The following is a 27,912-nucleotide window of genomic DNA, read 5'->3' on the forward strand; positions in this document are numbered from 1 at the left end:
AGGGGTTGAGCTGCAGGGGGGTGAGGGGCTGAGGGAGTTCATCGTCGCTGCGATGAGTGGTCGAGCTGCACGTACGCCTCGAGATAATAAAAGAAAGCGAGTGGCCTGCGGGCGTGTCCTGAATATTGCCGCTCCTCGGCGAGTGAGTCGATGACAGTGGCCGTCCCGTCGATTTTCTCCGGTTAAAGAACTGCTGATTGCATTGCTCCGCATCTACCTTCCGTTTAACTTCCGGTACATTAAACGGTTAATTTCTGGTTATTGCATAGTTTATAAACAAGTTTATCATTTACCGACGTATTACGCGATGTATGGATTTTCGTACGGGTTCTCGGAATTCTTTAATAAGTTACTTTATAAAAATGGCGAATTTAACGAATTTAAGTATTTATGGAATTTAAAATGAGACGACAACATTACTGGTAGACATTTACTTAAATTTGTAACTTTAAAGACTAATTTACGGCAACGAATAATTTTTTTTGTAAATAAATAAATACAGTTTAATTTATCTTTTGCGTGAGGTCGCTTTCAGTTGGAACTTCTTAAAAAAGAATATCAGGTAGAATTTTACATTTTTAATTAAGAGTTCACATTTATGTAGCAATGGTTTTTTATTACAATTTTTATTTTATTGCATTTTGTAAATGGGTAAAGGACTTCGTAAATGAAAAAACTTCCGCAAGCTAGATATTATACCTTATTAAATTTTCTGTTTCATAACCTTCATAACAACCATTGCCACATTGTTTTATAGTGAATAATAAGACTGATACATGTAATGCATAGTTTGAAAATGGTTTACTATGGTTCATGTTCAATAAATAGAAGTTGTTTTCAATGAGAAACAATATACCTTACAAACCACTCATTATAGAAAACATTCGTAGAGCAACTTCCAAAGTGTATCGCGATATAATGACCTAAAATGCAATAGAATTTGATTGATTTCTTAAATATGTGAAATGTTCAACTGCAACAACATTCTTCATAGTACAAAAATCAAAAATTCAATCTGTTCATATTTCATATTTGAAAATTTACTTTTCACAATAAATGTATATAAGAATAGTTTAACATTTTATTACAAAATTAATGAAAAACATATTTCCCCGTGTGTTAATTAATTATTTATACAAATGAAATCTGCTAGAATCTATCGATAAAGTTGCATTCCTTATTTAAAAATACACAGTTTTGCTTGTCACACCGTCGCTCTAGCTGTAACGATTTTCAAAATATTCGACCAAATATATTTTCCACCGCAGCATTAAGAATTGTTCTCACCCCTTCAATAGAAAAGATGGCCGGCAGAAAGTTCACGTATCAAATACTGTCATAAGAACTACTTTCTACAAAAGTCCCACGAAAATCGTTGGATGTCACTTCGGTACGTTGCCTTGTAAGATTTAATCATCTTGATGCATCGCGCTCGCGTTTTTCCCGTCTATTGTCATCGGGAAGATCATTGTAGCAGTCTGAGGTGGTAGTTCCACGGACGCGGGCGGCCCATTTTCAAATGGCAAACGCGGCGCAGGCGGAGCACGACGAAGATGGTTGCAGCGGCGTGTGCCGGTAATGATCGCAGGTCATTAGCAATGCTAATGCACCTTTCGACTGATGAGGCACCGTAATGCCTCTGGTCGGCCTGGCTTCCACTTTGCCGCATTTCTCAGCGAGGCTACTTTGGAGCACCGAACCCATAAGGCTGGTTGCTCGGTCGACTGCTTGCTGGCCCGCTACCGCACATTTCGTCGGGACTATTGGCTTCCTATTAGGATCGAAGTCCGTAACTAATTCCCAAGAAATTAGAATTCCCCGATAACGAAATTCTCCGTGAAACAGAAGAGCTGGCCCTAATTGCGCGTGAAACCGACGCTACCCTTCGTTTGCCGAACTTCCACGAATAAATATCGAATGACTCGACTGTGCCACCTCGAAGATAGATGTATACTAGGACGTTTCAATTTTGTACCGGACTACGATGAGGTACTACAAATTATCTCAATTAAGTTAAGGATGAATGCATTTTGTTTCTTTGTACTGGGAGGATGAATTGATTAGCAGGACAACAGAGGAGCAAAAAAGATCTTTGGCTATGTGCTTTGTTTACTCTCACCATCATGCGACAGAATTAGTATTTTCAAATCCGGTGCACGTTATAATGTACAATGTTTTACTACTTCAATATCTGATAAAATATTGAAGCTATAAAGGGCCGCATACATGTTGAAACATGCGGTGATACAGGCATCGCAACAGGCGACGGGTTTGAGCCTTTTTTACTTTTTGCTTGAGTGCAACATGTATCATGAAACTTTGGAAGACTCAAATCCTATGGGGACCTTAACAAGAAACCATATATACACATTTGCTTTGAGCCTATTTCTATCAGAAAAGTAGTATACTACCACTATTTTACTAGAAATAATGTCATTACTGACGGTACGTTGAATGACGGTCTATTGTTGTTAGATACGTGAACATAATTTTCTACGGAAATCAGGTCTGAATAGGTTAACATGTGTGATTGTTCAGAAACTGCATGCTAGAGCCGAAAATGCGTGAGACAATAGGCGTGATATGTCCTTCCACTCCGACCATAGAGACCCGCATTTCTCAGCCTAGCTATCAAGTCATCTTCCAACCTTGCTTGATATGATGAAATTTCTTGCTTATCACTTTTATCGTACTACTTAAACTCTTGAATTCTATTCATCACGATTAGCTTTGAAAAGATATTACGTTTTTGTTATGTTGCTATAAGATTTTATAAGTATCCCGTTTTCAAGCTTATTACTGCTCATAAAATTATTTAATGAAAAGAAGAACCAGAAGAAATTTAATTTTGTATCGGTAATACTACAAGGTTCGTTTTTAGATTCAATATTTCTGCAAATCTGAGCATTTCTATACAACTATATAAGAAGTAATTGCAACTGTCTTGTAATCACAATAACATAATTCTTCCATATCACATATCTTTCATTTTTCACTGGTACCTATAGTGCACCAGTAACACCGAAAAATTCTGCCCAGTTTCGATATTTTTATAGATTCCTAATTTTCCATTTCTCAATCTAAATTAGCCTTTAATAAAATTAGAAACTTGAATAATAGTAAAAAAAGAGTAATTACACAAATTTTTTAAATACTTGAAATAATTTATCAGTTTTTGTTAACCCTCTAATTATAAGTAATATTATTTAATAAGAAAAACATTTTTTCGTACATTAACAATTTTGTCATATAAGCCAGTGGGTGCACAGATTATAATTGGTATTTCTTCAAATAAATTGTAGCTTATCAGAAACAGACCATGAAACGTTTCGATTCAAATTATGTTCATATCCAAAATATGCTTTCCAATTAATAAATTGTCAGCAAATGTCCTCAGAGCAAGAAGTAAAAGCAATGCAATTTTCCAGATGTTGTTTTTAAGCAATATCGAAGAATTTTATTTGATGACGGAGCATCATGATGAAGTTCCGCGTAGTTGTTACGGTCGCGGTTTACGGGGGCTTGTAAAAGTTTATGATTAAAAACACACGGGTTCGGTGGATCTTAAGCAGTACGTTTCGAACTTCTTTTATGTCTTTTCGTGGCGGAACGAGGCGATTCCAGCATTTCCGGCGCTACAAATTTTTCCGGTTCGGGGAAGGCACGTAAGGGAATTCCTACGATTCCTGGAGCGTCGTTTTCTTTTGTTATTACGACCAACTTACGGAGCATCCGCCCCGTTGATGGCGCTATTAACGAAAGGAACTGCTGTAACACAGCCGGTATCATGCTAGACACTTCAAACCTGTTTCATCGACCATGATCCGATTACGTAAACGACGACGGAACGTGTGCTCTTTAAGAAACGATTACAGTTCTTGCAGTGGTATTACACCTTATGCTTTCTCAGTTACTAGTCGATAAAACGATATTCTTAATAGACGTAAGATTGCGAAGTTAACGATTTTTAATCAATGAAACTTGGTAAATATTCAGAAAATACTATAACCATATGAAAATGATATTCCTGTTGTCGTATAACTCAGGATTGGCTCTGCGACTGTACAGAATGATTGTTAATGTGTAATGTAGGTCAATGGACCAAAGAAATTGTTAATTTTATGTATCTGGTTTGTAAGGCCAGATATTTATTGTTAACTTGGTTGCACTGGCGTACTGAATAAGTTTTGAATAATTAACAAGGATTGGCTTGATTTATCGGACTGTGTGTCCCTTTATTTTGTTGTTGAAAATACTTGTCTTAATACTATGATGTCGCTGTCTTGATGAACTCTGTCTGATTTGTACAATCGAGTGTGTCTTATACTAATTGTGGAGATGAGGGTGTGTACTGTTTCGTGTGTATGTTAAAAGGTGGGAAATATTTTCGTCCAATGAAGTTGTTGGGGGTTGAATCTGCTGTCTTGTGGTCACGCCTTGTAGGGTAAGTTGGACAGGTCAAGTCAGGTATCGTCAGTAGGAGTGTGGAGTACCGTTAGGGTGTCGTGAAGCTAAGCCGTCCTTTGTGTATTGAAAATGTCTGAATTTGTTTGTTTTATGGTGTCTCGAATGGTTAGGGTTTTATTTAATGTGTCCGGGCCTTTTTCTCTATCGTAAAAACTAAATGTTCCTTGACTATGCAAACGGGACGATGAGGGTTATTTCTTAACTGTATGTATTCTTAACATTCCGCCCGCCTTGAACGACTTCGTTCAAAGAGTCTATGTGTGTGGTGAAAAATATGATAACTGCCCATACAAATGTGTGTGTTGATGCGAGATGAACTTAAATTACATAATGAATGTGTGTGTCAATATATACAGCTTACAATGTACGGTGTGGGTTTGAATCTATATACAATTGAATTATGAATATATAAATACAAGGAGCAATTCCTGTGATTATCCATTTGGTGGAACTTCTATGTCTTGATCCATTGGCAGGATACATATTTTGGTGAGTGGCCGTTTGGTCAGGCCTTCCGCTGTTTTAATGGATACCACTCGAGTGATCCTGTCAGCTCCAGTGTGAAGTTCGACGATCCGTCCCAGCCTCCATCTGAGTGGTGGAAGGTTGTCGTCCTTAATTAGAACTAGTGTCCCGGGTCCAAATGTAGTAGGCGATTTTGTTCGCCATTTGTTGCGTTGTTGCAGCTGATGGAGATATTCAGCTTGCCATCGTTGCCAGAAATGCTGTAACATACTCTGGAGGTGTTGATAACGACTGAGTCGATTTTCCTGGATATGCTTCAGGTCAGGTTCTGGAAATGCGGTTAGTGAATCGCCGGTAAGGAAGTGTCCAGGTGTGAGAGGGGATAGATCTGCTGGATCATCGGAAAGGGGGGATAAGGGTCGTGAATTTAAACATGCTTCGACTTGAGTTAATACGGTGTACATTTCTTCATATGTTAAGCGAGTTTCGCCAATGACTCTCTTTAAATGATTCTTAGTGGATTTAACTGCTCCCTCCCACAATCCTCCAAAGTGTGGAGCTCGAGGGGGAGTCAAATGCCACTGAATTTTATTTTCGCTTAGAAATTTTTCAACGCGTTCAGGATGTTCTTTATCAACTAATAATTTACTAAGATCGAGAAGTTCGTTGCGTGCTCCGATGAAATTAGTACCATTGTCTGAAAAAATGGTGTGACACAATCCGCGGCGTGCTATGAATCTTTTTAGGCAATTTAAGAATGATAAAGTTGTCATGTCTGTTGCTAATTCTAAATGTACAGCCTTAGTGGAGAAACATACAAATACACACATGTATGCCTTGAATGTTTTGATCGTGCTGTTTTTATCTTTGCGCCAAAGTATGCGGTGGAATTTGCGATTTTGTTCTCGCACCCAAACTTGCCGATACATCTTGGCAATGTCTGCCGAGAGATCGTACCGGTGTTTTCGAAATCGTAAAAGAATCGATATTAAATCGTCTTGAACTACGGGTCCGACCCATTGAACGTCATTCAGTGAAAGCCCCGACGTGGTCTTGGCAGACCCATCAAAAACGACACGCAATTTCGTAGTAGTACTATTTGCTTTGTAAACTGCGTGATGTGGCAAGTAATACCCTGAGTGTGTGTATAGTTCTTCCTTATTTGTGACCTCGCTCATGTGTCCTAATGATTCGTATTCTTCTAGAAATTTAGTGTATTCTTCCCTAATGTCGGGTTGTGTATCTGGTTTACGTTCTAAGTTGTGTAATCGTTTCTCTACATGGTGCATCGAATTGCCTAATTGTTCTAAATTTTCCTTGAATGGAATTGCTATCGTGTACCTCCCCTCCATGTCTCGTGTGGCAGTGGAGTTAAAATGTTCTTCGCAAAAATGCGGTGTCTTTGTGTGTTCGTTCGTGTCATTTTCGATTTCACAAAATTTCGCTAATTGTTTGTGAATCTCTTCATTTGTGACTAAGTGACAGATGGTGTGTGTTTCCGCGAGAGAGGGAGAAAGTTCTAACTTTCCTACGATAATCCAACCTAACTGTGTTTTTTGTAAGGAAGGATGGCGGGGTCCTAATGAGTGACGTCCTACGCACATTAAATCCCAGAATAAATCCCCGCCGATAATCATATCAACTTCTCGGGGAACATTAAAGTATGGATCTGCTAAAAACATGTTGGATGGAATCCCTAATAGCGAAGAGTCAACTGGTCGATTTGGAATATTATCAGTGATGGTTGGTAAAATTAAACAAGAAATTGATTTGCTGAAACCGTTGAAACGCGAGATTATGTTTGTATGTGCCTGATGCTGGATGTTTTTTGCTAACTTGCTAATTCCTGAGACTCGAACATTTATTTTCTCACGATTTAATTGTAGTGTGTTTGCTAATTTTTCCGACATGAAGTGTGACTGTGACCCTGAATCTAAAAGAGCACGACATTCCCTTTTTATTCCGCGGTGATCTTTAATATAAACTAAGGCAGTGGCTAACATTGTCACTTTATTTTCTTGTGTGATAACTGTCTGAACGGTAATTGATTCGTGCATATTTGTGGTAGTGTGTGCGTTTACGTTTGATGTGTTTTGTCTTGATGTTGTGGGAGCTGGTTTAACCTGAGGTGATGCGTTTGTATTATAATCTATGTGTAACAATGTGTTGTGTTTCTTTGAGCATTTTTTACACAAGCTTCGTGTGCAGTCTATGCTTCTATGACCTACTGTGAAACAATTGAAACATATGTGTAAATCCTGAATTTTTGCTCGACGTTCAATGGGAGACAATCTCAAAAAACTAGAGCAGTTATATAACTGGTGATCCCCTGTGCAGAGAGGACACCCAGTATGCGAGTTCGCTACGTGTGTGGTAACGACTTTGAATTTGTTGTGCCTAATTTCGTTTGTGAATTTATTGGGTATTATTTTGTCTGCTGTGATTCTTTCTAAGTATTTACAGTGATTTTCAAGAAAATTCATCATATCATGTAGCGATACATCTCCCTGAATATTATTCATTCTCCTTTCCCATTCGCGTTGTGTGTTAATATCCAATTTTGATGTGAGTAAGTATATTATGAGTGTATCCCAAGAGTCTGTTGGTTCGCCAAGTGCTTTTAGTGCTAATAAATTATTGTTAACGTTATCAATTAAATGTCTTAAACCCGTCAATGATTCTTTGGGAAAAGATGGTGTTTCATACATTGATCTTACATGATGGTACTTTAACGTTTTCAAGTCTTCATAACGATCCCTTATTCTATTCCAAGCAAGCGTGTAATTTAATTCCGATATGCCTAAAGCCTGAATTGTACGTGCTGCGTTGCCCTTTACTGATGCGTTTAAATAGTGGAATTTTTCTATGTTTGACAGACTTGGATTATTATGTATGAGTGACTCGAAAGTATCCCTAAATTTCACCCAATTGTTATAGGAACCGTCAAACGTGGGCAATTCTATGGTCGGTAATTTGATACGATTTTCTGTACTAGAGATAACTGAAATAGGTGTTGGTGCTTGAGTGGATTGTGTATGATGTGCTTGAGATCGTGATATTATGTCTTCTGCTAAGGCGGTTAAATGAAAGAATGAATTTTCAAACGAATCGCGAACATCTGTATGTTCCTCAGCCGACGGCGTACCTTCTACGGACGACTCGATTTGACATTGTACTGTGTCAAATTTTTCGTACAAAGGTGTTATCTTCTCTAACCGTTTTTGAAGTTCAGTGACAGACGATGAATGATTAAATGAATCTAAGTATGCTTTAAAGCGAGTCAATGACGCTTTGATTTGACCTCGGATTACAGTAGATTGTTTCAATGTAGCTTCCATATTTATAAACTGACTCAAATCGAAGAATGGAGAAATGACTTACGGTTGAAGATAGGAAATTTGTGTAGGAAGGCGATCACCACTGATGTTTCCGCTTCTGTTTTCCTGCTTGATCTTGTACGTTGTAGCTGCGTTCCCTTTTTTTGGCTCGGCAATGACGTTCCCCTGGGCTGCTGGAATATTTAGGCCTCTCGATGATGAGATGTAAGATCCTATCCCTTGAACAGCGTCGGCAGAATGGAAGTCCGCTGTACCAATTGGAGTAGCCGCCTTTGTTGAACTCACACGTAATATGTATGGTTCACTCGTTCGCACAAGTACAGTTTGTTTGTTAGTTGCACTAGTTCCGGATGTCTCCGGCTCGAAGGACCAAAATGTTAATGTGTAATGTAGGTCAATGGACCAAAGAAATTGTTAATTTTATGTATCTGGTTTGTAAGGCCAGATATTTATTGTTAACTTGGTTGCACTGGCGTACTGAATAAGTTTTGAATAATTAACAAGGATTGGCTTGATTTATCGGACTGTGTGTCCCTTTATTTTGTTGTTGAAAATACTTGTCTTAATACTATGATGTCGCTGTCTTGATGAACTCTGTCTGATTTGTACAATCGAGTGTGTCTTATACTAATTGTGGAGATGAGGGTGTGTACTGTTTCGTGTGTATGTTAAAAGGTGGGAAATATTTTCGTCCAATGAAGTTGTTGGGGGTTGAATCTGCTGTCTTGTGGTCACGCCTTGTAGGGTAAGTTGGACAGGTCAAGTCAGGTATCGTCAGTAGGAGTGTGGAGTACCGTTAGGGTGTCGTGAAGCTAAGCCGTCCTTTGTGTATTGAAAATGTCTGAATTTGTTTGTTTTATGGTGTCTCGAATGGTTAGGGTTTTATTTAATGTGTCCGGGCCTTTTTCTCTATCGTAAAAACTAAATGTTCCTTGACTATGCAAACGGGACGATGAGGGTTATTTCTTAACTGTATGTATTCTTAACAATGATGGACAGGGTTTTGCAAACGTTTCATTGTTTAGAGTGTCGCTTCTATCTTGCCTCCTTTCAGTGGCTCATCATTATCCTTCTCTGTGGTTAGAGATAAGAACCAGTTCCTGAAACAACCCTCATCTGTTGTCGGTTAGCTGTGCGATATGCAAGGGATTGCGTCTATAACGTACTGTTTATCAAAATTTAGGGTCACGAAATGCACCCGCTATTCGAGATTCGTTGATTGACTAGCTGTACATTCCTTGGCCTTTTAATGTCCTTTAAAAGAATTTTCTGATTCAGAAAATCCATTCTCCTTACATTTTTCTGTCTTCATATTGCGAAGAATATATGTGCATTATTGAATCGATCCGATAAAATTTGGAAAATATGAAGAGTTATAATAGACTTTTATTACTTTCACTTCAATCATTTGTATTTCGAATGTTTTTCATTTGAACAACAAAATTTTATTTCAGTGAAGTCTCCATAAAGTCACTTTGTACACATTTTTGGTTCAAAAGGATTGAATGTTTCTATGAAGCTTTTGTGAATACTTCAAAATGTTTCAACAGATCATGCGTTAAGTCGTGTAGTAGAAAAATCCATGAGTATGCAGACGAAGCTACATTGAAGTTTACAAACTGAACGGTTTTATGAATCGCTGACGTTTGATGAATTGTTGAAATGCTGAACTCTTAAGGTCATTAATATAGATTTCTTTCTGGAACATTCACATTATGAAAAAACAGGAAATAAGCAATATTTTGTTAGGTATTTGGTACTGCCAACATTCAGTAAAATATTTATGATGTATGAATTTATTTTATTGGTGACAGTGACAGAAATAAAAATTACCACAAATAAAGAGAGATTTCTAGAGATTGCACATATCAGCAGTGTGGCGTGGCTAAAACTGCAAAAATGTCCATAGTTTTATTATAGAATAAAGGAATATAAGCATTAAACAAATATATCTGTTTTAGTATCCATTTACCATTTTACTATTTATATTTTACTACTTACTATTTTGATATACATATTTTACTATTTACTATTTTGATATACATATTTTACTATTTGTACTAATTTATATTAATCCTTATATCAAAGCAAAAAATACTAAGGTTACAACCAATGAATTTTTATAGATTCTCCTTGATATTATAACAACTATTGTTAGAAACATTTCCTCATATAATAGTCGATTCAATATCAGAAATTATTCCACACATTAACATTAAAACGGTTGAAAAATATGTCTACAAAGAATAATAAGTATCAAACTTCAAATCTTTCTGAAGGAAAAGGAAAGTGATCTAACGTTACATGGAATGTATTGTATCGTTAGTCACAATGATTTCATCTACCGGCACCTATCGTCAGTATTATCGATAACTATCCACAATCAGGAAACCTGCACTTAAATTGTATACTAAAGATAATAAAAAACAATCAATTGTTCAATTTCAGCAGTTACGTATTTCCTAGAAAGGCTCCACAATTATTGTCATCCATTTCTTTGTCTTTCAGAAAACTCGAAGACCCTTTCGCATATTTATCATAGAATCCAAGTAAAAATCAGTATCCTTCGAATTAATCATACATCTCTCTGGCTTAGAGGAATTTCCTATGGGAAAGATGTCTCGAATTCCGCGTTTGATCGCGTGTTAACCGCCGGATACGAGTGTCGTCGAAAATTTTCCTCGGTCCCCCGCGCTCGCTGCGGCTAATTTCCTTGCTCGCGTAATTAGCCCGCAGGAACGGCAGATAATTAGCCGGCCCGAGGGCGATCACGGAATCAGTCGGCGAAGGAGGGTCGGTGATAACTTTATTCGCCTAAAATCCTGACCGAGGCTGCTGCGTTATGGGGAATTTCGGCCGCGCGACGTAACTCTGTAGATAGACGAAAACGGGTTGAAGAGGGGGCGATGGCGGAGGAACGGAGGGTAGGGATGAAGCCAGGACATTGTTAACAGCATTGGTGCCTAATTAACCGCAAACGCTTTCAGTGGGTTTCGCCTGGTCTATTGTTTACATGCGGGCATGCCGCCTGTATGATAGTGCTCGACGACCGAACCAGCTGAAATATTTCCATGGAGATTCTCTGCCGCTTTGTGTCGCGCATGCACGCATCTATCTGGATCGGAGTACCGAGGATCCTGTAGAGCAAGCTAGAAGTTACGTTCACTCGTGGGAGATGCCTTGCTTTTGCTGCAAGTTGGCTGATCGATATCGGACTTTTCGCGAGCGAAAATTTATTCTGACTCTAGGAGATTGTGCGGAGCTCAGTTTCTTGTTAGAGGAGGATAAGCGTGGTATTTTTTGTACTTCCTTTTTTCAAATTTTTTTACCGTGGAATGAATAAATTTGCCGGTGAAATAGATTGAGAAAATGGAACGTCTTATAATGGTACTTTATGAATTATATAGATAAGGTTTAGGAGTGTCTAGTTATTTTTCATTGGCGCGCGGATATTAAAATGATTGTGGGTTTAAAGAAGAGTTTCAGAATTTCATAAAAATATAACGAAATTTAGAGATTAAACTTTTCAAGCATGTGGAATGTCTAATAAAAGTAATTTACACACTACTCGGATAATATTTACATGTATTTATTTGCATAAATTTCATTCATCAATAATTGATTTTATATTAATTGATTTGTAACTTGACAACAGGACTGAATATTTCAAAATAAAGTGACAAAATAATTTTAAATACAGTTGAAGTGGGTATACATGCGATTTATTTTTTTCTCCATTTCCATTCAGCTTAAAATAGAATTATTTTTTTAATAAGGCAGTTACAAGTATATTCCTCTGAGACTAATCACAAGATTTAATGAGGTTCGTAATGAAGGAGACTTAAAATAGGTTGAGTAGTTTGGGTAGAATCTCCATTACCAAGAAATCTTCTGCTTGCTACTGATCTTAGTTTTCCATAATTTGAACGTGTGTAACGAGATGCGATACGCCTTATTAATTTATTCTACAATTATATTACTGTCAGATTACTAATTGTTAAAATGTGAGAACAGAGCCACTAGTAACAAGAATTTCATAGCCAAGTTGATAAATAAATATATTTAAATGTAAGACTTTTTGTATAATGGAAGCTGACAATTTACTTAACTACTGATAATAGAGACTGATAATTGGTGTAAATATTAGATTTCCAAGATAATCTTGTCGTATTTATTAAGAAAATTTAAAAATAAACTTGACTTTACTAAATTAAAATTCAATAAACTATGCTGTCCTCAATTTGTTCGACAATAGTCTATCATTTTTCATTTTATTTATACACCTTCAATATTTAGTCGCTTACCAGGCTATCTTTTCGGCTAGGACAATATTTATAAATCCTATTTCCCTTGGACTGTTAATTTATACATTATAAATATATTTTTCAAAATAATAAATAAATAAATATAATAATAAATATAAATAATAAATATATATATATATATTTATTTATTATAGTTATAGCGTGGTACTAAACTATTTTGAAGAATGTAAATATATATATATATATATATAGTTTAATACTATATTACCGCTATCAAACATCTTAAAATCCGCGTCGAACAAAAGCTGAAACTCTCTACTGTCTTGCCAGAAGTTCAATCGAGGTAAGATGAGGATTCTTCAAAAGAACCGGAGACCCTTTAATTGCCCGGCACAGACGAATCGCAACGAAATTACAAATAATCCGCGGTCCGTTCAACGCGAGACGAAACAAAGAACTAGAATCTGTCAGAGCCACCATCCGCCCCGCGGCTCATCGGGTCAGGATTCATTAATTTTAATTGACGAAGGGAATCCGCGCAATATCTGAGGAGGAAAAAATTATTCTCGGATGGGAATAGAATTTCATTTCGGGACGATTACGCGGATAACGAGCTTTGAAAATCAAGAAAATTGTATCAGGGAAACGGCCGATGAGTCACTCGGCAACCGAGCCGGCTCCTCGTCGCCGATAACTCAGTCGCGCTAGTGATAATAAGCCACTCGCAGCGCGGCCGGTGCCCGCTCGCCGATATCCTTAATTCCGAAAGCTCGTTCCACGGTAAATAGAGCTTAAAATTAAACTCGGCTCGGCTTTCTTATCGCGCGAAGGATCTCCGAGCTGTACATAATACGATCTTGTTATCGGGCCGGCGCTATTTTTAGCCGGAATTACACGTGCACACGTACACAATAATCGGTGTCTATTGAACGTGCACACCCGGTGAGCCTGTAACCGTCGGCGAAGTATATTCCGCATGCATCTGGGCCACGATCCCACCCTTAGGTGAATTAAAAACGCGTTTGGCGCTCGAAATTATGGCCTGCGATCGCTCGAGCTTGGGGGAAAACATTTTGCCCGAGGACCTAGTAAACAATATGGAAATGAAATGGAATGCTGGAGTTATTGGAATATGAATGTCGATTTAAAAATTTTGTATTAGACCAGATTTTAGAAAGTGCATTTAAAAATTTCAGAGAAACGTGATGGGTTTTGTGTTTTCGTTTAGTCGATTTGGCGGATTGAAGGAACGGTAAGAATGCTAATATTTCGTGTTTTAAAATCATGTTTAAGGTCGCGTCAACTGCTGTTGTTATTAGCGACCATCGTTTCTATTATATTGTTTTCTGTATTAGGTGTGCTTTCTTCATATATTTTATGAGGTCTCCTATTTGTTATTTCTTGAGGTTTTCCTTTAGTACTGGGTTGATATTTTGCTTGTTACGGAGATTTTTGTATTTGTTGAAATGGAGAAGTAAACGCTTCGCTGTAATTGTGTCAGCACATTCATTACAGATCGGTATTGTCTTTTGATTGAATGTGTGAGTATATGATTTTTTTGTCCGATTCTGATTCTGTTTCTTGCCACCTGTTCTATCCTGGGAAATATATTTAAATATTTAAATATGTGGAAGGAACTGTTTGAAAAGTTTCTGATGTGTGGGGGGAATATTTTCTTATGAATGAATTTATGTCGATACATGGTGTGTGTGTGTGTGTGTGTGTGTGTGCGCGCGCGTGTTTATAAGGTTAATTAATTAAAGTTAATTAATTATTGATAAGGTTAATTTCCTTTTATGACTTGTCAAGTAGATTGAAATAAACGCATAAAGTATACGAAACACGAATTCATGATAATTTAAAATGTGAAAGATCTGTACTTAGGGTTATAAAGCAAAACGATAATCTAAATAATATAAAATAATATATATGAATAATTTAAATAAATTAAAATTTCATCTGAAAAGAACAATTACATTTACAGACATTATTTTCGATGTTGAGTAAATTATTTACAAATTTATTCTGACAACCTTGTGACCTGTCTCTATACAACTTAGCCTACTACTTAACAGTAGGTATATTTATTGTACAATTTATTTTATTGTTTTTACAAAAATTTATGTTCGTTCATTTACATCTTGAAAATCATAAGTTTAAAAATAAACACTTTGGATGTATAACCATGTAATTGTATCAATCAAAGTCGACGTAAACATTTGCCAAATAACGATTATAAAATTCAACATATTTCAAATTATAGAGTTCCGTAAACCTAATGTTAATGTATTCTAAAATATATTTCGTTCATAAAAATAACTCGAGTGATGGCAAATAATTTGCAAGTTCACGATCCCTGGCTTTCGTTCCCAAAGGTTCAAGCCGTTAGCGTGAGAATTGTTTGGTGTTCGAAAATACGCATTCGAATGTAATTCCGTTATCAGTTCCCCGATGTTCAATGATGCCTTCAATCTCGCTATTCCTCACGAGAAATCGATATGCCGGCCGCTAATGCAGATCTTGCAAACGCGGCTCCGCGAAACGAGTGTTCCCACGAGAATTTTTTCAGTCTCGGAAACACTCGTCGCAGATTGAAGCCGTTATGCTCGTCAAGCAGTACAGGTGTACAGAGTGGAACATCCATAATAATGCTGTTCCAGGCACGGCGATGCAGCTCGCAATCGAAACTGCTTTCCCGTTGTTCTCAGCAACGATGTAAATGGGTCAGAACCGTGCGCGATGATTAAACACCGATTGCTTCTCCCCTCTTACTCACCCTCCCATTCTCTCTCTTTCTTTCGCGCAACTTGCCACGGTGTCGGCGTTGAAAACCATTATAGCAAAAAGCTGTTCGATACATATAAATGATTATAAATAACTCAAAATCGATACTGAAAAAACCTCTGGCTAAACGGTCGCTCGTAAATCAATCCAAGCGTCATTAATTTATACGCGAACACCCGTGTCGATGCCGGTGTGGAACCAGCGCGCAGAAAATGGGAAAAAGGGAAAAAGACCGGGCCCATTAATTATTTTTTCACGAGTCTCGTGTCGGGCGAAGAATACGGTTGGGAGGGAATATGGTTTTCAGTAAGTGGAAAGGGGGCTTGGTACGTGATTCGGTGCAGTGGAACTGGATGAATTTTTGACTGGTAGCCAAAACCAGTGGTTTTGCCGTCTGTTAACTGGTGATGACGAATCCACTCGTCAATTGTATTTGTTAGTATTTTTCTTTCAATTTTTAGTTTCTTACTGATTTACCTGACTGACTATTTCATTTAGTTGTTCCATAATGTATGCTACAGTAGACATGAATTTTAGGATTCAAAATTATGTTTTTTATTTTAAATGAAATCAGGTAGTCTTATTTCACTAGTATTACGTAATATTGTGAAGTAAAAGTTCTTAATTTTCTATTTTCATAAAACCGGAACTGAGAACAAATTTATCTACTTTACTGTTCAGAGGATTTGTTAGTGCCCAGCACTAATACTCTTTATGACGCGGACGTGCGTAGTTGGCAATTTGTGAGATTAGGATTTTTGGTTAACATCTGACATGCAATTTAGACTTAAAATATTTTTCCTGGCGAGAGAGCGCATACTTTATTGTCTAGTTTTGGGATTTCGCTTCTCTTGTCCTAAATAGCTAAGACGTGTCATAAAAGGGGACAGTTCCGAAGGGTAATTTCGACAATATTTTGTAACGGTGAACGCACCGGAGTCACACCTGGAGCAATTTCCCCATGGTTGTCAAACTGTTCTCGCCGCCCTCACTTTCCATACATGAACACCCACCCAGAAAGGGCGCGCCTGGGGCGCAAGGGAAGGGTGTTTTCTAGAAAAAATAGACTCGCTGATTGGTTGTTATCAAAATTTAAGGAAAACCAATCAGCGAGTACTAGTAATGTGCTAGAGAGGTGGAAGTCCACCTCTAACGAGAGCGCTTCAATTTTAGATTAGAGTTGTCATAGACGCCCTAGGGCTAAGAACCTAGCAGATAGAGTGTACTTGAGAAATCTAAATATAAGTGTTAGAAAAAATACAGTCCACTACACAACGTCTCTATTCGTCGCTACCACTGACGACGCTGTGACGTCCCAACAGGATTTTTTATCGAATAAAGTAATATTTAATGATTGGAAAAAGTAAATAAATTGCACTTTACATTAAATGTTTTGTATTATTACGGTATTATTTATGATTTTATTTATTTTAAATAATCTTATCAGCATTCCACTACTCAAATTTTCATTTATCTCTTACTGTATTGTGAAAATTTTATCGCGTGGAATCGAATGATATCAATTTTACCTAGATATTTAAATGAGCACGAAATTAATATTTGATTCGAAGTTCGTGAATAATGTATTAGTTCGTTTAGCAAGTTTCTTTTGCGCTGTATCTGTAACATTTAATATAACTGGACTTTCAGTAAAATGGCATTATTGGGCTTTTGGGGACATAGGGAAGGACAGTCGATCAGAGTAAATCATGCGTAATTCAGTAACACGCCATAAAACAAAATACATTGGAAATTCATTGCGTATTAACGAAATGAAAGAAGTTTTTATGACAATCTAATTCATATCAGAAAAATCTCTTTTAAATAATTCGCAGAATCATGCAGATTGAATACGTTTATTAGCAACTATATCGGAGTGCAAACCGACAAAAGTATTTAAAATCGGTATGTTCACAATGACATTGTTGTATTGATCAGATAATACAAATATTTTGAAATTCCCGTACGCATGATACTTGAAACACATGTGAGAATAATGTGTATACACTTCATTGGAATTGAATAGCACACGTCTGCGATGTCCATTTCCATTATAAATACATCAATTTTAAATACTTTCGTTACGTACTCAGCGTCATACAGTAGAAGAGCTTTAACACGTTGACTACCACGATGGCCACCGGTAGCCGAAGCTTCAAAAATTGCTTAAATACGATTACAATAAGAAAACTGATGCCAAATAAAAATACTTAGTAACACAAATATCTAGATGATAGTCTAACATGTGTACTATAATACCAAGTCATTAATAATTATTTCTAATACCATTTGCCTTTGTTATGAAAGAATATGTATTGTTACATAAAACGTTCGAAATTCTCGTGGCAGTCAACGCGTTAAAAGCAATACAGGTCTACTTGATTAGTTTTCATCTTTCCTCATCCCATTTTCATTACCAATTTGTCATTCGCGAATGCGGTTACACGTAACCAATCAAAACTACGAACAAAACACATAGCGAGTACGTGAACAGCGCTGAGTACGTGATTCATGTGGCTCTCCCATAAAAGCAGAATATTTTCGTGAAAAAGAAAATTCCTGGTTCAGAACGGTCGTAATAATTCTTTGCGTAATTCCTCGGTTTCGCAGGCTGAGACAGGACAAGGGTGGCGGCGCTTGGTGTCCGAAAAATATGGTCACGAAAGAGGGGAAGGAGTACCTCGAGATCAATCTCCACAGTGCGCGTATACTGACGTCGACCAGGACCCAGGGCAGATTCGGGAACGGCCACGGTGTCGAGTACACCGAAGAGTACTTCGTCGAATATTGGCGGCCGGGGTTCAACAAGTGGGTGCGATGGAGGAATCGACGCGGCATGGAGGTACGTACACACCGTCTGACTGCTGGCTGCCGGCGATCGATTCGCGTCGGAACCTCTTTTTTTTTGCCGCCGGAGTTTTCAGCCACTCGTGTTCGTGACTAACTGCCTCTTTTACATTCGTTATGAATGCGACGCACGAAGAATTCGTGGTGTCGTCCGACTCGCTTGGACCGGCTCTGATCGATCGTTGGCCCGTGTGCACGCGTCCTGTGCCACACCTAACTGCCTACATTTTGACTTAACGCTTTTGCTGTATCATTAACTCATTCGACACTAGAGTCTCAGAAAAAATAGACCACGCCAAACCAGAGTTTTATTGTTCAGTTGTATATAGACGACGTTTTTTGAAATTAACTTAAAGAGAAATCGTATGTACATTGAGGAACTATACTATATTATTTTAATATTTTATGTATTGATGCATTACGCAAAGTTAATATTAAATATCGAACTTTATAATTTCGTTGTATCAAATCAAGTGGCGACTAAGAGATGAGTCTGTATGAGTCTCTATGGAAAGAGTTAATTTTGAATCGATCAATTCGACTGCTGCTCAAGAATTAAAAAGTGTAATTACCAGCAGATCAAGAACATACGATATCTATTTTATTGTTTTATATATTGAATACATGTTACATCTTTATGATGTCGGACTTTGACAAGAAAATTGAGGCGTCACAAATACAGGGTGTTTCTAAACTGTTGCACACAAATGATAGGGCGTGTACAACTCACTAAACTGAGTAAAAATCCCAGTAAATATGAGCAAAACAATAATATTACTATAGGAGAGGAATGTAATGAGAAAAGTAAGAAAACAATATAAAGTAACTGAGATATTCAGGCCTTGATAATTCGTTATTCTGCATGTTCGTTTAAGGTAGAAATTTGAGTACAATAGACAAACGCAGCACTTAATTTCGATTGATAGTTTGTGGATTTCTGAATCCCATATTTCTGAAAACACAGGATCTAACAATGAAATTTGTAGAAAAATCATTCTCTTTATTTTTTGTACGATAAATTATTTACTATTCGTAACAGAAGTGTTAATATGTTCTATAATAATTAACTTCAGATGCATGTTAAAAAATGGAAATAATTCATTGTTTTGATATTTCAAAACAATATTACTCATCCTGATCATGTACAGAATGGATAATATAAATTGATTACTTTTAATTAATTTTTCACTATTGTTATACCTATTACTAATAATATAACATAATACATGATTTAAAAAAACAAATTACAATTCACATTCTTTTCAAATGCATCACTGTATTCTTTAAGTCATAATTCCTACATTTTAAAAAGTGTCAAAGTAACATTTGTCAAGGTATTTTACTTTATTGTTAAAGACTGATTCGAACAATATTGTATTTCATTTCAAAGTAAAAAGTTTCTGTTATATTTTCGAAATATGTCTCCCCACGCAACAAGTGCATTGTCCGAGTAATGTACTCCTCAAAGGCTTGAAACTTTTCTATGTATAAACTTTTCCTACAGCAGATACTAACCAATATGATTAAACTAAACAGATAATACCAATATAATTAAATGAAAATGCTACACGTGTACATTTCATCATCAACCTTGTTATTATATTACGATAAAAACTAGTCATACACAATAGGTTTTCGTTATAATTTCCAAAACTATTGGGCCGGTTAAAGTGATTTGTCATTTTACTCTTCAGTGTGACATTCATATTATGATGTATGTATAAATATTACAAATAGGTGAACTAGAATACAACAGGTAGTTTCCAAACAAAATACGCAATGCATAGTGCAATGATGTTTAATTTAACATTTTACCCACCAAGATCCTAAAAATCACATTTTCAATATCAATACTTATCAACCGATATTATTTGAAATTAGTGTTTATTGAATCAATTAACATTATATAAATTATGTTATTGTACACACATAGGTTGATCGTGTCATAAGCTCTTCATACGTATCAAATATTTTGAAATTATTCTCTTCTACAATGAATCGAAGTGATACGATGGCAACAACAAACGTATTTTCATTCCAACAATCCTGCCGGCAAAGTGCTAAAACAGTGAAACCTTTCTTTAAACTTCATTTAAAAATGCGACGATATTTTTTTATCCTCACTTTAATACGTAAAATGCAAACAACGTTCCCTTTCAATTTCTCACGTACAACACAATAATCATGAAACGCTTCATCGCGTCGCAGACAACAACCCATTCTCCACTTAATCGAACCTTAGCCAAGTGTCTTTTTAAAACCGGACACAAATATGTGGAAACGTCAGAGGCAAGCGGAGCCGAGGAAATGAAATTTACCGGGCAGTGCGGATCGAAACCTCATTTATAAGTACGTACCGGCGATCATCCGCATGCATCGTCCGCCTCCAACCCCTAACCGCTCTGTTCCGTTCTTCCCGTTCGTCCCGATTTTTCGTACCTACCTTCACGGACCGCCGCTTCCGGCGGATTGTTAGACGAGCCAATTGCAAAGCAATTTCCGCGGCGAAACCCGAACCGGCAGAATTAATGCGGTGCCACTCTTTATAATTGTTCTCGTCAAGGAAATCGGATTACAGATTTAACCGGGGTTCGCCGGGGACAAAGCGTCGCCAGCCGTAATTCCATTCTTTTGAACGGGGAAATTTGCGCGTATCGCACGGGAAGCTTCTAGCCCCGATAGCCTGGAGGCTGTCCACCATTTGTATTCCCCGCTCGGTGTGTCACCTACCCTGCGCCGACTACCGAACGGCCCGTGTTCCATCCCTTTTACACCGTGGCTGTCTATATACCACGAGAGCCAGAAATCCGTGACCAGTGTAAGCGGCCGTTACAACGGGCGACGTGTTAATTAACGTCTCTTTAGCATGATAATCTGTACGCGATATCCATTAGCTCGTCAAAATACATCGCGCCCGGTAAAGGGATTTAACGACGTTGATGAAATTACGGGAACATCGGGACGGGCCTTGGTTACGTCGCCTTAAATTATTATTGCGTCCGCGTGGCTCCGAAGCTGGCCGGGCACCCAGACGGTCATTTGCGATAATAATGTGGATGAGATTCATCTTTCGGATTTGGGTTGAATAGATGGATCGAGCGTCGTGAACGGTACGGATTACGACAACGATTGCCATCCGGGAAATTGACCGTGAAATTGCTATGGAATGAAGATGTTGAAGAAGTGTTGAAGATGTGAAAGAAGCCTGTTGACTTTTCGTAGAAGTTCGTTGATCGTTTTTCACGGCGGATTGATTGAGTTTGATTTGAATTGAAGATTTCAAGTTCTTGTTGGGATAATATACTGCAATGTTGTTTCTGTTAATCGTATTCAAATAAAATGCTTCATATCAATAATAAAAATACGCGAGATATCTCGTCCACAGCATCGTTTCTTCGACATCCTAGAACCGAGATATCTCGTCCATTATAGCGAAAGGGTCAATATAACTGGTGGGAATAAGCAATTTTGTTTCTCACTTTTTGGTGGTTGGAATTGTCGTATATGGCAAAGGAAAACGGTGAACATTATTGAGGCAGTTTCCCCTTTTCTCTTAAAAATGTCATAGTACCAAAAGTACTCAGAATATTCTGTAAGGTGTGAATGGTTGATTGTCGGTGTGCGTAGTCTGTATCGTCTTGCGAGTGGGTGACGCTAGTATTTTTAGGACACAATGTGACTGTGTTTAGAAAATCATGAGTGGTTGAAAGAGTGCGAAGAAAGAGTGTTCGGGACTGAGCAACTGGACTGTGAAATGCAGCGATTAGCAAAGCATGTACGTGACTGTGTGAGTTTTGATTATGGATATGAGGATTATGCATGTGAAAGGGAAGAAAGAACGGTTGGGGATGAATGATAAATGTGCGTGGATGTTCAACGACGGAGGAGTCTTGAACCGAGAGTCTAGCGAGAGTGTTGAAAGCGCGAGCGTGATCTTAGCCCGGCGACTTAGCGTTTTAGTACTGGTATTAGTTTAATCTTAGTAATTATTGTTATTAATAATAAAGCGTTTGTTGTTAACTAAATTGGTTTTTTAGGTATTTATTTATTAATACTACAAGTGGAACTTGTTCGGTAACTTACCCTATAATTGTTGAATCGCTTTAATTATTGTGCATTTTTAGTATTACTTACTGTAGATCAGAATTGCTCAGCTGAAGTTATACTGTTTAAAAGATGAAAAACGAGTGAAAAGTAATTTTACATGTGATTCATCTCTTTTCATCAGCTGTAAGTTGATTCTTCTTATTGTTCTTGAATCAATATTTTTTCTTCTCCTGTTTTTTTAATACTTCCGTAACACAGAGAGAATTAATTTCATCCTAAACAACAAACCTATATATGACTCCATCTAACTAAAACAATCTATTATTGGCTGCCGCTAATAAGTCAGTAATTGATGCGACGATAAACCTTCATTTAAGAAAAAATAATTTTTATTTCTTCCCTTGTATTTGGTCCTCATAATTTAGACCTGATATAAGCCATTAATAGTCTCCCTTTTTCATTGTCTATAAAGCTAGAGGTTTTGTTCCGGTAATACCTCAACTATAAGATTCTATGATTGATAGATAAGCTGCCAGGTCCTCGAGATTCCAGTAACATCATGTAGCATTCCGTGTTTTTCTGTCTGGACACTTAGTCGTCGTAATTTACATCTAATGCGGTCCGTTAATAATTCAGCTGTTTTTTTCACCAACTAGCTATGTACTTTGTTCCGATCGTTTACCTTAAAGTCTTATCATTTCTGCTTCTATCAATACGATTTCATACAACACTCTCTAAAAGTACTACATGTTTAACGAGTTGATATTTCGAAAAGTTGTATTTACTCGAGAAGCACTCGTATGTCGAACGGTCCGATAGTTTTGCAACATCCTCTACAAGAACAGTACTCCCAATGATTCTAACCGCGCTTTCATTAGTCCCGGCGTTGGGGAACGGGAATGAAAAAGCTGGTAGCACCATGGTTCTCTATTAATCTATCACAAAACTGAAGCTCCTCGGTCCTCGGCAAAGAAAAGCTCCCCGGTGCAAAAGTAATTCCGAACTCCGTGCCAAGTTCCATCGCCGGATGCTGGTTATTCAAGCTCGTGGCCGTTGTCATCGGGACGCGCCTGATATTCTCTCCGGGCGCGTCGATTCTTTCCCACTCCGCCGCGTTGTCCTTCTTAAGTACACGGTGCCGCGCCGCGTCTCTCCGGAGTGCACATAACACATGCTCCCTCCTGTCCTCAGAGCAGCTTTCATGCCCAGACGTTCCTTCCATTTTCACGCAGATTTGCTCAAAGCGGAGGGAGCGGCTCGGATTCGGTCTGCACGGGAAAGGCGTGGAGGCAAAGGTGTGGAAGAACGAAGATGGGAGGGAAAGTGGATGGGGGAGAATTTAAGAGGAAACGGAAGTTGGAGGAGGATAAGAGAGAACACGAACGTTTACCCTGCAGCCTCAATCTGGCCGGCATGTGATCTTTGTGCGCGCACGCTCTTTTCCCTTTTGCTCCTTGCACTTTGAATACGAAGGGGGGAACGAAAGAGCCAGTCGCGGAACTAGGCAAGGGAGTGCGAGAGACCAAGAAACGCGCCACGGGCTGGGCGAACGAGGGAAAAGGCGAAACGATTGTGTTATCGCCCCGTTGTACGTGACCCCGGCCCTCCGCAGGCATTTTTCTACGGCAGACGTAGTCGCCACTACCACGAGCGGGAAGAACGCGAGGCGAAACGGAAAAACCAGTTTTCACGTATGCGATCGACCGTACGGAAAATTTCCAAGCTGTCATGATCTCATCATGAGTCGTGAAATATATTAAATAAGAGAAGAATTGAGGAAAGGAATAAGCGCGTTCTTAGAAGAATTTCTCGTTAATAATTAGTTAACCCTTTCGACTCCCAGGTCATAACACGTACGTGCAGACGTACGACTGACTAAAATTCTGTGCTCAAATTTATATTAAAGAAAATGAAATAAGGAAATTATTGCATAAGATGTCGAAACACTTATGATATAGTGTGTATACGTATTAAAATATATACTATAACCTAAAATTTTAAAATTATTCATCAGATGAAAATTCATCTGTATACAAGGACTAGTAGTTTAGTTCACTGTACCAATATTCTTAAAGGGTTAATGTACAGCTTGGAATCGGGTTTGAAGTTCTGAGTGAAGTAGCCTTTGAAGAATATACACTGTCGTTAATATGGTATTAAACGTTACCGTAGGGCATTATGTGAATTTACTTTCTTCATCTCTGGAAAATAAATTCCTTTCATTAGAGAAATATCTGAAGTTACCATAGGTGAGAGGTCAAAAGGAATGTAAAGCGTGAATGAAAAAATACGCTGATTAGAATTTTATAGGAAAATTTGTTTGTTATTATCGTGGCTCAGAGATGAGGAATATTTCATTTCAATGAGTTTAATAAAATATAGGATAAAGGGTAATTAATGGGAAAAATTGATGAGATAAGTAGAATTAAGAAGACATACATAGTCTGAAAACCGAAATTTTTAGAAAATATCAGTTAATATTGAAAAACGTTAATAGTCAAAATTAAAACGTTTTGGAGTCTCTAAGAAATGTACATTTATATCAAAAGAAACGTTAGCCATCTTAATGTTTGCTTGTTCTTTCCATATTAGAGGAAGGAAATGAATAGTAAATATTTAGCTTCGTCTATTAATAATTGCTTACATTATTAACTATTTTGAAAACATTTACATTTCGAAGATCAGAGTCGAGAGATTCCGTAGATCTAACAGAAAATACTTTATTTGAATTTAGAGGGAAACAGTGGAAGGTCTGGACTGTAGATCGTATATAGATGCGTTCTGATGGAAACGGTACGGGACGCGGCAGTCCAGTTAGATATCGGCTCCTCCTTCTGCGTTAGGGTGTCGTTGTCAGGGCTGCGGTGGGACAATTGCCAACGGTGGACGTGTTTCATTAACGTCGGCGTACCGGCGCCAACAACGGAACTCCGTGAACTGCCTTCATTTGCGGCGTCTTTCCACTTACCTTCGTTATAAAATGACTATCGAGAAATTGAATTATCCCTGGAGGAAAAATGTTTCGAGAAAATCATCACCAGTAAAGTAAAAAGAATTATTTCCTTGTAAACTGTTCGAAGGAATATAATGTGAAATACTGAATAAATGTATAAATTGCTTGTTACAGTGGAATATATTTACTTTTTTCCAATTGAAATCATTTACGTACAAGGGAAATTGAAATTATGTAGACCATTTTATGTATGCTCATGTAATTGTCTAAATTTCTTAGGGATGTAGTATCTATAAAAAATGTGAATAATATAAAAGTGGTAACCCCAGTGAAAAAAATTAATATAGAATGTATTACGAGTACATGAGTGGAGGATATTTGGTATTGTCAAGAAGCGTATGTTTTCTTAACACTAACTGTACTACGAACCAGTCAAATGACCAGTTTTAAAATTTGATTAAATTCAATTCCTATATTATCCAATTAATCAGTTTTTCAGTTTTTGTCTTTCCTTTTGTTTCTATTTCCTGTAAGACATTTATTATCTAACTTATTTGCCTTTATTTTGTAACCAGTTATTTGACTGGTTACAATAACTATAAGTATATACAAAGTGCCGGTACGGTTAGTCTTAATTTCTTTAATTTAGGAATTTTTTTATTTAAAAAATGCAAAACAATTAAGAGTATTTGTACAAAATTTCTTGGTTTAACAATATATTGGTTAGAACTTTTTAGTTTCAGATGTCTTGTAAACTATTTGTTAAATTTTTCCATATGTACTTTCCCTAGAATGCAACATTAGTGTGTTAATTCGCATGGTAATTGTATTTAAAAACTATAGATACTTAGAATTATGAAAATTCAATAATGAAGGAATTCCCTCATTTGCTACTTTCAATTAGTTCTAACTTTGAAATTACTGTTTTGATACTGTAAGCAGTAACTATTATTATATTATATTAAATTTCTGGCGTCTCAATTTTCTTTTCCACACTCTCTTTTTACTCCACCTTCCTTCTTTCATTTTATGGTATCTGATTAAATTTCTATTCACAGTATCCTGTGAATTCTGAGAATATACCGAGAGTACAATGAGTATAAAAACATTACCACTCACTCGTTCTCTTTAATTTTGTATATCTCTAAACCCTATAAACGCAGTGAATCCACAACTTACTAATTAATGTACAACGATCTTGGCTTACACAAAAGTAATATGACGTCCGAAGATATTTATCATCTCAATTGTATTTATTGTTCGCCTCGTTATAATTTATCAGTTTCCGTCCGCAAGAATGGCGCACTACAGACAAACGAGCTTTCAAATAAACATGCCTATAGTGTGGTAATTTTCGCGCACGGAATTTATCGCCCGCACTGCCGGGATTCTGGCGAAAGGAGGACACTACACGCGAGAAACAAGACACGGTTGCTCCCCAATGATAACATTCCCAGAGGTGCGTCGCGATAAATCCGCAGGTGAAAGTCAACATGTACGAGTATTCTCTGCGCGGGCTGAAATACACATATTCGTGTTTCTCGAGGCCGGAATGGAGTCGTCGCGTTACCTTACAACATCTGTCGTGCTATTTTCGTGATGCTTGAATTCCATTTGAACGGGCGTACAAAATTTGTTGCTGGCAAGTTTATTAACCGTTCTGATTTGTAATACTCCGAAATTAAGAATTAAAACACAGCTGGGGATAGTCGAATTTTATTACCCAAGTAATTAGCAGTAACTCTTGGAGTTTCGGGTATTTGTAATATGGATAAACGTTCGAAATAAATTTAAAAATTCGTTCAATGAATTTTTAAAAAAGTTCTGAATTTGTTTTATTTTGTGTGTGTGCAGTTTTGCAGTGGATGCACGCTCGTGTTATTTCATATTCCTGAACAGTACCTCAAAGACGTGAAATATGTTTGAAAAGTTCTCAAATTAATAGTGAGGTGTATTTACATTAGCTCGTTTGCATCATAATGGAACGATATTTGCGGGCAGCTGTACGTTTCGAACGCAAAGGCGCGTTTAAAAAAGATATTTATTAAAAATTAGTTTTTATATCGGGATATCGTAAATATAACATTTCAATTTAAACCAGCAATTTTGTGTACACGCGGTAAACCGTCTAAAGTAAAGCGTTGTAGTGACAATTTTTTAAAATAATTTTCTTGTGTTCATGAGAGTTTCCCTTCTTATATAAACAGTGTCGCTACAACATTATTTTTCATACTTTCTAATATTTTCGAAACGTTCTTTCATATTTCACACTGGCATTCATATGAAATATACACATAATTAATCGTAGTCTGAAATTAAAGTCTGAAATTTTAATATCATGTGTAGTAAATTGATTATTGCAACAATATTAGTTCAAATAAACGGGCTGTGGACGGATAGTATTCTACCGTACTTCGTATTGATATTTGCTAATAATAAGTTGGCATTTGTTTAATATTACTAGTGAAGAGAATTAGTGAACTCCTTCGAAATATCTTTGTATCTGCATTTAATACTACCTTCAACGAATAATATTTAATGAAAGAGACAGCGAAAGATGGTGAATGATCGTTGTATTTTGTATTATTAGACAAAACTAGTTTTCATTATAAATGAAATTCACTGTTCCATTTAACAGAAATAGAGGTGGTTTTTGTTTACTCTTCCGGCGAGTGACATAATAATATTCCGTTAATATAATGAAAATAATAAAAAGAATCAAAGAAAGTTTCTTGATATAACAGAT

General features: G+C 37.1%; 1 protein-coding gene across 3 annotated transcripts in view; it reads left to right on the plus strand.

Moving 5' to 3' along the window:
- Ddr (discoidin domain-containing receptor 2) overlaps nucleotides 1-27,912 on the plus strand; it is a 433,820-nt gene that overhangs the window by 264,167 nt on the left and 141,741 nt on the right. For all 3 annotated transcript variants that reach the window (XM_031970341.2, XM_031970342.2, XM_076369034.1), the window contains one exon: nucleotides 17,930-18,161. In XM_031970341.2, coding sequence (XP_031826201.2) covers nucleotides 17,930-18,161 — 232 coding nt within the window. The remainder of the gene's footprint in view (nucleotides 1-17,929; nucleotides 18,162-27,912) is intronic.

Source organism: Nomia melanderi, chromosome 7 (genome assembly GCF_051020985.1).
Source record: "Nomia melanderi isolate GNS246 chromosome 7, iyNomMela1, whole genome shotgun sequence".
Taxonomy (NCBI): domain Eukaryota; kingdom Metazoa; phylum Arthropoda; class Insecta; order Hymenoptera; family Halictidae; genus Nomia; species Nomia melanderi.